We start from the raw sequence: 12,298 nt of genomic DNA on the forward strand, positions 1-12,298 counted from the left end.
TTTAACAGGTTCCACATTCTTTCTCGTTAGATAAACCCTAATTCACAAAGGAGCAATCTGAGATTCTTTCCAAATCCTTTAAGTACGGATCCTTGCTGGATCAGTCCAAAGCTCCACCTGGTTCAGCATTCTGTTTCCAGATGGATGCCTCTGGATTGGAAGCTCACTGTCTCCAGCATCTAGTATTCAGAGATAGACTGCATCTCACCATGGAGGATCCTTTGAACAGTCATGGCTAATCACTGTCAACTGACCTCCTCAGCTTACATGTCTGATCCTTTTAAAAAAACCAAGCAGGGTGGGTTTTGCCACGTTGTGACAAGAGATCCCCCAAGTTCATTATGGATTGCGTGGGGAAATAGTTCCATTTGTTCTTTTCTGATTTGACAGTCCACCTATTCTTCGCCTCTTACACCTACATCTGGTCACTCCCCCTCCCCTTTTCACAGAAAACATCTTAACCTGCAGTCTACATAAATATAAACATTGCATGGTGCTGGAGTGTGTCGCTAATTCAATTTTGGGGCACAGGATTATTTGCAGAACACCACACACTTGGTGATGCTAATCTCCTCCACTAATTTAACTGCTGTCTGCCTGGGGCTTTTCAGGATTGAATTCCACAGTACTTTCCTTCATAGTTTTTGCACACACTATTGTGCAAAATGGGCAGAGCTGGGACAAAAATCTGGCTTGCAAATCCAGTTCTTGAATTTCTCAAAATGTTTTGTCCAAGCAGGCACCTTCACCTTCAGCTTTTAGGAGACATTTGGCCTGTGGTAGTAGCCAAACCACCTCTGACATCCACCCTGGGGAATTGCGCTCGTTCTAGAAATTTGTTTAGTTTCCCATAGCGGTCCAGGGATACTTTGGCTAAGCTGAAACCTCAACATTCTGGGGAACAGGAGAAATGAGTAAAAGGGATTCAAGGGGAGAGGGCAGTGGCTTCTTGAAAGTTCGGACTAAACCCCAGAGCAGATTTCACTGCGCCACTGACATGGAGCCACCACCTGCTGCGGGAAGAGGATATTAGGGCAGACTCACCTGGCATTTTATTGACCAGAGGAAAATCTGCTCAAAATGAGTTGCGTGTGTGACTCTCAAGAGCAGGTCATGCAGAGAATTCTCACTGTTCACACACTGACAAATTGTGCTGCCCCAAATGTGGGTTAACCATGGCCTGCTGCAGAGCAATCTGACACATGTGACACCTAGGAAGCTCAGGGCAGACAGGGAGACCCAATGTTCACAATTCCAATGATCTTGGGCATCAGCCACTTAGTTGGAAAGAGACAACAGCTTTCAAAAGCTTTAAGGTTTACATAGAATGTACCAAGAAGTGAATTGATTGGAGAGGGGAGACAATAGTAGAACCAAGGGAGTACGGAGGTGGCCACACAATCAGGGCTGTATTTCATGATTCTGAAGGAGTGTAAAACAGCACTGAAATTAGTCTAGCATCCTAAGAAACTGAGATTTTTTTTTAAGTTTCTAGTCCTCATGTATGTGAAGACAGGTGTGCAATTTGCATAGAATGAAGTCTTTGAAACAACAGGGCAACTCATTAGGATTCCAGTGGTGAGTCAGCATCCTGCTTATCTCCATGACCAGATATGGCTTAATTAACAGTTTAATATAAGTTGCAGGATTCACCTTATCTTGGGCCAGAATTTCAGATTTTCTTTTTAAGACGTGCAGAGCCCGCACACCCTTCCTACAGTAGTCTAGGTCCAGAACAGCCAGCTTCTGTATTGTGGGGTGATGTTTCTCTCTAGTCTAGCTGATCAAAGAGTTTGTTTTGACCACAGGCTAAGTCCCTTGCCCCTCAAGACTTGCAAGACGCCACTCAGCAGTCACAGCTCAAAGTCATGGTGCGCATGTGCCTAGGTATAGGGTTGCTGGCAGATATGATTTGCACACATTCCATTTTTTAAAACAAAAAGAGAGATGTAACATTCTAGTCCAGAGTATCTCACTTTTCTTTTCTTTGTGAGTAGAAATGGTGGGCAAAATTTTCACTCCCACATGGATCATTTTTTCGTGTATGAAAATACTTCTATACTGCTTTTCAATATGGGAAAGTGTTTTTAAGTTAGAGATGACTCCCCTCCCCCACACCCTGCCCCCAACGTTTGGAATACACATCCATCCAGGTTGGAACACTCACATGAACTACAAACGGCATCATTTCCCCCTTTGCAGTTCTTCTCTGGCTCAGAATGCCAAGTGAGATCTTGTACATTCAGGCAGTCGTCCACAAGGTCTTGCCTGCTACCACCTTACTCTTGGAAGAAGCTCTCAATTTCCACACATACCATTGGACAAGCCTCATCTATTGATGGGCCAATCCTGTGGCAGAAAACAAAACATTTTGTGTGGCTCTTGTCCCTCATCCAGATCCAATTCCCAGCCTACTGCCTCCCCTCCCCTTTGGCCTACAGCAGTTGTCCCCAAACATCTACCCACCCCAATGGACCACTTCAAAATTGCTGAGGGCCATGGCAAACCACCTAATGATTTTTTCTGCCTGTCCAAGCACCAGTAATGCACTTTGCTGGGTTTTTAATTGTAGTTATTGCTTCTTTTATTTATGTTGCATTTTTTATTGTTATGTGCCTTCAAGTCGATGACAACTTATGGCGACCCTATGAATCAGTGACCTCCAAGAGCATGTGTCATGAACACCGTTCAGATCTTGGAAGTTCAGGTCTGTGTCTTCCAAGTTTTTTATTACAATAGTGTATTTAAAAATCAATATATTTAGTGCAGACACATCACAGACCACCTGAATGAAGCTTGTGGTGCACCAACCACCGTTTGGAAACTCCTGGCTTAGAAGAAACCCAGGCCTGCGTTGAGCTTCTTTGACATGAAGCTGTGTGGAATCCTGTAGATCAGAGGGACAAGATACCTGTGACCCACCAGGTGTCGTTTGTCTCCAGCTCCTGTTAGCCCAATAAAGCACAACCAGTGGTCTGGGATGATGGGAGCTGTAGTCCAACATCATCTGGAAGGCTACAATGTTCCACATCCCTGGCTTAAATAAAACCTTTCATTGTCAACACTTAAGGGAAAGGTTGTCACTCAATGGTCTTAACATCTACTTTGCTTGCAGAAGGTCCCTGGCTCAATGTCAGGGATCTCCAGGTAGGGCTGGTAATGTCCCATCTGAAACCCTGAAGCCAGCTTTTAAACTGACACTCAAATCCAGTCTTTTAATTGGATTTTTATATCCTAGCCTGCTCGATCTCCCAGAAAGAAAACACACACCTCTCGCTCCCAGATTCTGCCTACACAGAAGCCCAGAGTTGGCAGCCCAGGGTGGCAAGTTGCAAATTAAAGGAGGAATGTTTTGAGCACATGGCCCTTTCTCCATAGCAACCACCGTTGGCAGGAATTAGATTTTCATTAACAACCTCCTCCTCCTTCTCCTCCCCCCCCCCCGTGTTGAGAAGGAGCACAGACACAGACATACTCCAAACAAAAAAAAGTTTGTTTTATTGAAAGTGTAATGAAATTTTCTTCATATTGCTTGGATGAAATGAGAGACAGCAGCATGTAGGCAAAGAATGCTTTTTTTGTTTTGTTTAACTTACAAATGAAAATTGGGAGGGGAAGCACAGGTAAGGATAAAAGTATTTTAAACTGGTACCTTTCAGCAACAAAAGCACACACACACACACACACACACACACACACACACACAGAAAGCAAATATAAAGCAGTTGAAACCAAAGTGTTTCAATCAATACATTAGATAATTACAGATCGTGTCAATAAATACCCAGTTTTGTTTCTCAGGGTTTTTTTTTTTTTTTTTTAAGAAAAACTGGACAGGCAACATTTTATGTAAGATACAGAAGGCGGGGGGGGATATGTATCTATTTACAAATCAGTGCACCCTGGGGTGAGAGAAGAGAGGTTGGCACCAACAAAAACAAAATGAGTAAGTTAGAATGGGGAGAGGGATTACGAAGGCAAGAGCTGTTTTGACCCCTCAATCTCCCCAACATTCATTTTAAAATGACATATATGCAAAGAAACATAGGAATGTTCTAAAAATCATTGCTTTAGTGCCGAAGAAAAAAAAGCAACCATAGAAAAGGCAGTACCAATAAAACAACACCTGTCTTAAAGCAGTATTTTTCAGGCAAGCTGAGTTTTTTAAAAAATCCCACAAGTTAAATAAAAAAAACCCTGGTGTATATATATATATTTAAAAAGTTAAACACATTTTTAAAGTTTGCTCACAGTGGGATAACCCTTTTGCACCTGATGCCACATTGTTCTGTAGGCATTTTCTCTTGACTACCCTTTGCATAGACCAGATGGGGCACAGTCTTTCCAACCCAAAGGTTGGAATTATGGGTGCTTTGTACATCACTGGAGGCAGTGAAGAAAAGACTGGTGACTTAGATGTCAGGGGGCAGAGACTTTGCTCCAGGTTTTAGTCTGAACATTCAGGGAGCTATCTAAGGTGTCGAACCTGTTTGGAGAATAGGTTTTAGCACCTTGGACAGCTCTTTGAAAGTCTGGACTAAAACCTGGAGTGGATCCACCGCCCCACTGACAACAGATCCACCAGCCTCCACTGAGCCTAGAGTCAAAGTGCAGGTCTTCTAGTCTTGGGAGAGGCAAGAATGCCAGTTATTTCCATTAATGAAGCACAGCCATGTTAACAGCACCTAAGACCACAACTGCCAACTGCACTGGAGGGCTACGTCCAACCATCACGTTCACCAATAAAATCCAAAATATCAACTTTTCTTGCCTCAGGGAATTCTAGTGTAGGAGATGGTAATCAGGCCAAATTATTATTTTTCAGAGAAAAAACTGTTATTTCTGTGTTCGCTAATAGATGCAGCCTCTCTCCTTTGGAGAGTAGTATTTCAAGGGGGATTCTTGGTCACAACCCCTTAATTTACCAAGTGGGCCATCCAGTCTCTGAGGCAGCAATCACAGCAGCCTTACCATTAGGATTATCAAAGGCACAACTTAAACTTCAAATGTTCAGATGTTTGGGCATGAACCCACCAATCCGACTCAATGGGTTATAATCAACTAAGTCCTACTCAGAGCAAGCCTACTGAAATTCATGGAGCAAGTAAGTTGCATCCATTAGTTTCAACAGGTCTACTGAGTATGACCAGCATTGAATACAACCCTGTGTCTACCAACTACAACAAAGACCTGTCCACTGACTCTCTGGTTTGGCTATTGCTCTGTTACAGGATCATATAACTTCATCAATTTGTTTTAAAAGTTGCTGGATTTATATGATAATCTCTGAACAAGCTAGACCAACGCTCATTGGTACTGCTGGTGGAGGCACTTGCGTCCCTGTAAAATACAAATTATACATCCAATTTAATGTTACGGCCACATTATGGGAGACCCACTGAAATCAATAGACAAGTAGATCAAGTGCATGGATTTCAATGGGCTTACTCTGACTTAGCTGGATATCATCCGTAGTGTTTTATGTTTGCAGTCTGATTTAAGTATCCAAGTATCTGCCTTAAAGGCTCTTGTAGCCGGATGAACAATTTACAGTTCACAGGTTGCATGTAGGCCAACCACAGTCTGTATCTGGTGCATACTGGGCATTGCTGTGGTAGCCTGAGGTGCCACTCACCTGCCCGCCCCCCACCACACAATGCACATTTCAGCTGACCAACCAATGGGCCGACATATCTAATCCAAAGAGTACCGTCTTCAGGCTTTAGTGGTGGAGGGGAGACCACATCAGCAGCCGCCTGCAGCTACAGCTAAGCAAGACACCAGGCCACAAACTGGGTGCAATCTGTAAGAAATACCAGCCAAAGGCAGCAAAGGAAAAGAACGACCATCACATCAGTGAAGCTGCTGCCTAGCCTTGCTCATTCTTTTCTATTCTAAATGCTACCACTAGATCCTCTTTTAAAAAGAAGGTAAGCCCTGCAAATTGGTTGGGTTCACAGGTAGGGTTTAGGGTTTGTTGTTGTGTGTGTGTGTGTGTGTGTTGGCATTTCAAGGATATGATGAAATTAAAAAAAAGATTGCAATACCTTCATTTCCCTTTTAAATTACTTACATATAAATATACTGGTTTGACCAATTTTTTTTAAAATCCCTTTTCCGCTTCCAAGTAATAAGGAACACTTAAAACCTATGGTGCCTTTCAGAAGTTTGCAAAGACGGCTGCCCCTCACCTACGTAAAACTCCTTCCTTGCCCTGTTCTAGTAAATGGGACTCTAGCTCACTTGAAAATAATCTTGGCTAGGGGCATCTCATTTACTAGGAGAGGACACTGCGCCAAAGGGCACACGATTTGTCAGGATGTTTATACCTTCCCACTATGGACAGGACTATGGGCAGGCTGTGCCACGGCTCACAGTGGCTGGCTTCATGTTGAACATTAATGCTCCCAAAGACATCCAAAAAGCACCCGGATGCTTATAAAGCACAGTGTTTTGCGGGTTCGTTTGTTTAGTTTTTAGAGTTTTTGCTCTTCCCATTCCAAAGGCTAAAACTGTCCTCTCAATTGCAACCCTAGCAGCTCCAAAAACCGGTTCTTCTGTACAATAGGCACCATAATAGATCAGATCAGTTCTATAAAAGATCTCATGGCCAAATCCTTAAGGAAATTAAATAAATTAAAAAAATAATTTACAACACAATCTAACCTTTTTCTCTTCTTTAAATAGTTCATACTATTTCTCTCTCTCTCTTTTAAAATAGTTTAGGGTCTTCTTACTTGTCCACAGCAGAGTCATGGACATCACAGAGTCATGGACATCCGATGAAAAGAATGGAATTGTAGAAATCGGGATTCCTTTTTTTAAAATAGTAATAGAAACACAGAACCTGCCCCTTTATGATATAACTCCTGAGTCCTGCAGACATAGCAGTGCAGTGATGCCCCACTGCAGCATTCAATGTGCAGCACACTCTGAAATTCCAAGGCTCAAATGCTGTTCTGTGCCACAGGTGCATGACTGAGAGGCCTCTTCGGCTGTGGCAGCTCCAGGGCCACACCACCACTCCATTAACAGTAGCAGGCGCTCTTACTGCCTTGCACCTGCAGAGCATCACACAAAGCTACCATTGCGAAGAAAACTTGACCATGGAACTGTGTGCAAAGCTAAACTGGTTTGGAACAGATTTCATAGCCACCCTCCAAATAACCTCTGTGGTCCACTAAAGAAGAGATGGGAAACCTTCAGATGCTGTTAGACTCCAAATCCCATCAGCCTTAAACCAGCACGGTCAGGGATGATGGGAATTGCAGTCTGGCAACATCCAGAGGGCCACAGGTTCACCATCCCTGATTTAAGAAGGGAGCTGGAGAATCTCTCAGTGAGCCCTTTCAACTCCCTCCTAAGATGACAAAATTCTCAGCGTTCCCTTTAGGAACCCAGGAGAGTGAACCTGGATTTTAAGTTTGTAGTGTAGATATGGGGCTTAAGCAAAAAGAGACAGAAAGCTGGCATTTAACCACCTTGAACATCAAAGCCTTCTCAGCGTTTGTTCTGCCCAGAGACCTAAAAAGGGTTAGGCTGCTAAAAGCCCACGTCACGTTCAGGTCTTTGATAAACCACAGTGCTACTCAGGCATGAAGATGAAATAAATAAATACAGATATATTATGCAAAAATTATGATTGTACACATAATACATCTGAGGTATGTCTAATTTAAATAAGATTTGATGCTCAGTTTAAGCTTCGGTGGCTACTTAAACCTGTAGAGGTTTCCCATAAATAGAGGGCAGGGGAATGATGTACATAATGGTGTATGGGTCTTCTTCCTGTAAACGTTTTCCCATTTAAGCAAGAGCCAACTCTTGAGCAAATTAGTTTTCACAATAAATATACTTATATATATTTATACTTCCCAAAGCAGTTTGAGAAAATTGTCTGCCAACATTTGAAAATGTTCACAGAAGGTGCTTGGTGGATGATCAACATACTTCACGCGAGGTCTTTTCTCTTCTTCCTCTCCCCCCCCCTTCCCTGCGAACACAAAATGCAGGTAAATTGTGTTCAGCAAAAGTTGCCTTCCCTTCCTGCTCCCCCTCTCTCCCAAACGCCGTGAAAAGGCCAAGAGTTTTGCACAAACAGTAAGAAAGCTGATTGCAGCTGCAGAGTTTTGGTTTGTCCTTTTCCCCCCCTCCAAAGTGTCTGAAAAAGAACAAAATATTACGAAGCGTCTCCTTCCAGGAAAGGGTGTTTATGCACAATGGGTTTTTACGTTTCCCCTCCTCACTTCCCCCCTTTCAAAAAACAACTAAACTTTCACTGTCTCCATTAATGATGACTTAATGGCATCTTCTAGAAGCTGATTGTCTGTAAAAGGTACGGGGGTTTCTGGGACAGATTCTGACAAACCAATCAGGGACTCTAGAAAGCAGGTGCTGTGATCCCCAGGCTGGGGCAGGGTGGGGAAATTCGGCAGCTGGAACTGCAAAGCGGAAAAGTTGTCCAAGTTCTCATACTCCTTCAAGGAGTTATAAAGGGGTCCCAGATTATAGTCCGAAAAGGACTGGAAGAAATCCAGAGAGTCCGAGGAGAGGCTCAGATCCATGTAGCTCCTAGAGCCCTGATCCGCCGAGGAGGAGGAGGAAGATGGTGCACAGAAAGAGATCCCCCCACCTTGTGCCACCCCGGGGGAGGCTTCCTCGAGAAAACCGCTCGCCTCCTGATTGGCATTCTCGTCCAAACATTCCGTGATGTTGGACAAATGGCTTAAAGAGCTGACGGTGGAAAGCTTGTCGGCAGCGTGGGTAGTGCACTGGTTTTCCACATCCATACTGAAGAAGCCGGTCGGATGGAAGGAGCTCAAGTTATCCTGGCAGTCGCTGGCGGCACTGCTGTCGTCTTCCGCGTCGGAGTCGTTGAAATGGAGGATGCGGGCCAAGCCATCGTCGTCCACGTCCGACTGCACCTTCTCGGACGGGGCAGCCTCGTACGGCTCCTCCGAGTCCTCACTCCGATTGGATGACACTGAGGAGTCAGTCATGTCGCTGCTGCAGCTGTTCTCACCGATGGTCTCCAAGTCAGTGTTGAACTGAAAGGCGGGCGTCAGGGGCACAGTCCTTTCCTCAAATGCCGCCTTGCTCACCGGGCACCCGAACGGGTGGAGCTGGTCCCTGAAGAATGGCTCGGGCTCCAGGCTTCTCTCGTTGCTTGCCTGGTTCTTTTCCAGTTCCAGCTTCATGATGGTGTGAATGAAGTGTGTCTGCACCCGGGCCTGGTTGAACTCGATCCTGCCTTCTGCGTTCCCGCAGCCATCTTTCGTGCAGCCACAAGGAAATGACGTGTGATCCATCTGTTAGCAGAGACAATCAGCGTTAGTCACGGGACGTTTACCGTCATCAGTATGACATTTCTTTAAAAACCCACACGCATCTGTGTGTTATTGGCTCAATTGTTTGCTCTTAGCCAGTGGTGAGAACCAGTGTGGTGTAGCGGTTAGAGTGTCGGACTGGGACCTGGGAGACCAGGGTTCAAATCCCCACTCGGCCACAAGGCTCACTGGGTGACCTTGGGCCAGTCACTGTCCTTCAGCCTAACCTACCTCACGGGGTTGCTGTCAGGATAAAATCTGAAGGGGAAGAACCATATTTGTATGCCACCTTGAATTGCTTGGAAGAAAGGTGGGGTATAAATGCAGTATTAACAGCAGGAGGAGTGATAGTAATATTAGCAAAAATAGAGATGAGGAGACCAGTTTCACACGTGCATTTATAAAAAGAGATCTCAAACCACTCAAGACCTTTTAGCCCTACATGGGAACTGCCTCCGCTGAAAAGATTTGAGAGGATTTTGGGCAATATGGAAGGTCTACTCGTGCCAAGGTGTGTGTCGGGAAGGGCCACCGCTCAGTGATACAGCATCTACTTTTCATGCAGGAAGTCCCAGGTTCTGTCCCCGACAACTCCAGCTAGGGTTGGGAGAGAACCCTGCCTGAAATCCTGGAGAGATTCTGCCAGTCAGTGCAGGCAGCACTGAGCTGTATAGACCAACTGGCCTGACACAATCTACGGCAACTTCCTGTGCTCCTATCTCCAGTCACTGTGGTGGAATAATATGGAGCTGCAAACTCCAACGCGGCCATGATTTGCACCGACAGAACTCGGCAGCAAGCAACGAATTCGGTGGAAGAATGGCTGTCTCCCACTGGCCTTTGGCAAAAGCAGCTGCCGACCTGGGACCCTCAGCAGTAGTAGTAGCACAAAAAGGAATGCTTTTCTCGTCTGGATGCTTGTGATCACTTTCTTCTCAGGCCTGACTTAGTTATTTATTACATTTATATATCACCCAATAGCCGAAGCTCTCTGGGCGGTTTACAGCAATTAAAAACATTAACTTATTTCTTACAGTGAGTTGCGTACCTTTTTTTCCGTTCATGTTGTGAGCCGCCTTGTGCATAAATTGTTATGGAAAGGCGGCATACAAATAAACAGTGATGATGATGATTAAAAACAAATATATAAATTTTAAGAGACAAAGAAACAATTTAAAAACACATGCTAAACATGGAAGACATATGGTAAGGCTAGTGGAAGACCAGCCCTTCCAACGCTACCTTCCACTCTCCCTGTCACCCTTAGCCCCGCAAGACCCCGCACCAAGGAACACGCACCTGACATTTAATACCCGCCAAGCTGCAGCTGCACGTCTCCGGGTCGCAGAACTCCTGGCAGTCACAGCCGCAGTCTTCCCGGGAGAGGCGGATGCTGTGAAGGTCTCGCTTCTCCTCCTTGTCGATCTTCTTGACACCCATGGCCTTGAGCAGAGCCCGCCTCTTTTTGGCCGGGTACGGCTGCAGGAAGAAGCCATCTTCCAGCTCTGCACCGCTGGCGTCCACGTTGTCGTCCGAGATGTCGTCCGTGGTCAGCTGGCTGGCCTCCTCCGACTCTTTCGTACCGTTCATGGTTAGCTGGATTTTGGGGGAAGCAAAAGCACACGCGCATGTTAAAAGGCAGATGAAAAGCACCAAGGATGCTCAGGTGCCCTGCCATCTTGAAATCAGAGAGCCTCTCTTAATAAAGTGGGCCCCGTGTGGCATTAATGCAGACAGCAGCCGTTCCCTATTCTTGTGCCCTCCAGGTGTTGGGACAATAGCTCCCACCAGCCCTAGCCAGCATGGCCAATGGTCGCTGCATCTGCATCGTTTGCAGAATTCCAAGATCATATGGGGCTAAAAAAGAGAAGACCTTTCCCCCAAAAAAGTGGAGAAAAAGAAAGAAAAAGATCTATCTTAGAACCTTTTCTTCCAATCTGGCCAGGTGCCAATTAGCAGCTACTGTATAGATCAGACTGTCTATCTAGGCTAGTATTGTCTGTGCTAGGATCCTTCAGTCGGGTGCCCTCCAGATGCCTTGGACTACAACTCCCATCAGCCCCAGCCAAGGGCAGATGGGAGTTGTAGTCCAAAGCATCTAGAGGGGGCCCAGGGGAGGAAGGCTGGCCTGCTCTTCCCAGCAGAGAAGGGACTTTCCCATTTCCTACTCTCTGAAGTTCTTTGTAGCTCAAGATGCCGGGTGTGTGTGGGTGGGTGGGTGGGGGGACCTTCTGCATGCAAAGCAGGTGCTCTGCCTTTTACCTTCCACTTCAGGGCTTCCAATTTCTCCTCTTTCAATCTCTCCTTGAGCTTCTCCCGTCGGACTGTCACCTGCTCCTTGGAGAACTCGGCCAGAGTGAACTCCCGGGAGAAGCCATGCTTGTTGACCATGCCGAGGGTGCAGCCCCCGCGGCTAGGCACGCTGGTGAATCCCTGGCAGCGCTGGAAGTAGAAGACAGTGACCCGGTCGAACTCCACATTGTTCCGCTTTAACCGCTTGCTTTTCTTCAGGATGGATGTTGCTGGGGACAGGGGGGAAAAGGAGAGGAGGTGAGCGCTTGCCGTAATGGATCCTTTAATGTGCATAATCAATGTCTGAGAATGTGGGATCATTTTGGGCAAAGTGCATCTTCGCTGTTTGATCTTTGTTCTCCTCTGTGCTCTTGAGGGCTGGAAACTTGCTTTGACAAAAAAGCAAAAAAAAAAAAATTTACAGCATCCAAGACTCCAACAAACGCTTCTACAAGCCGTCAAGAACAGCCTTAAAAGCAAACTGAATCAAATTTCACCCATGTCCCTTCCTCCACCCCATGCGTGTGCTGCAGTATTTCAGCTCCTCACCCCTGCACCCCAAGGACTCTACTGTATATTTGGGTCAGCTCTGATTTCAGCCTGGAGAGAGCATGGTAACACACACACACACACACGTGTCTGTACTCCTACTAGCAAGTAAATCCCACAAGGTAGCTGTT

At 45.7% G+C, this 12,298-nt stretch overlaps 1 protein-coding gene across 1 annotated transcript in view; it reads right to left on the reverse strand.

Moving 5' to 3' along the window:
• Window positions 1-3,499: 3,499 nt before the first annotated feature.
• Window positions 3,500-12,298, reverse strand: part of CSRNP1 (cysteine and serine rich nuclear protein 1) — a 38,266-nt gene continuing 29,467 nt past the window's right edge. The window contains exons 3-5 of the mRNA XM_061586730.1: window positions 11,589-11,848; window positions 10,626-10,922; window positions 3,500-9,308 (exon numbers count right to left, since the gene is read on the reverse strand). Of these exons, the coding sequence (XP_061442714.1) occupies window positions 8,268-9,308; window positions 10,626-10,922; window positions 11,589-11,848 (1,598 nt within the window). The 3' untranslated portion in view covers window positions 3,500-8,267. The remainder of the gene's footprint in view (window positions 9,309-10,625; window positions 10,923-11,588; window positions 11,849-12,298) is intronic.

The sequence above is a fragment of the Rhineura floridana genome, chromosome 10 (assembly GCF_030035675.1).
Source record: "Rhineura floridana isolate rRhiFlo1 chromosome 10, rRhiFlo1.hap2, whole genome shotgun sequence".
Taxonomy (NCBI): domain Eukaryota; kingdom Metazoa; phylum Chordata; class Lepidosauria; order Squamata; family Rhineuridae; genus Rhineura; species Rhineura floridana.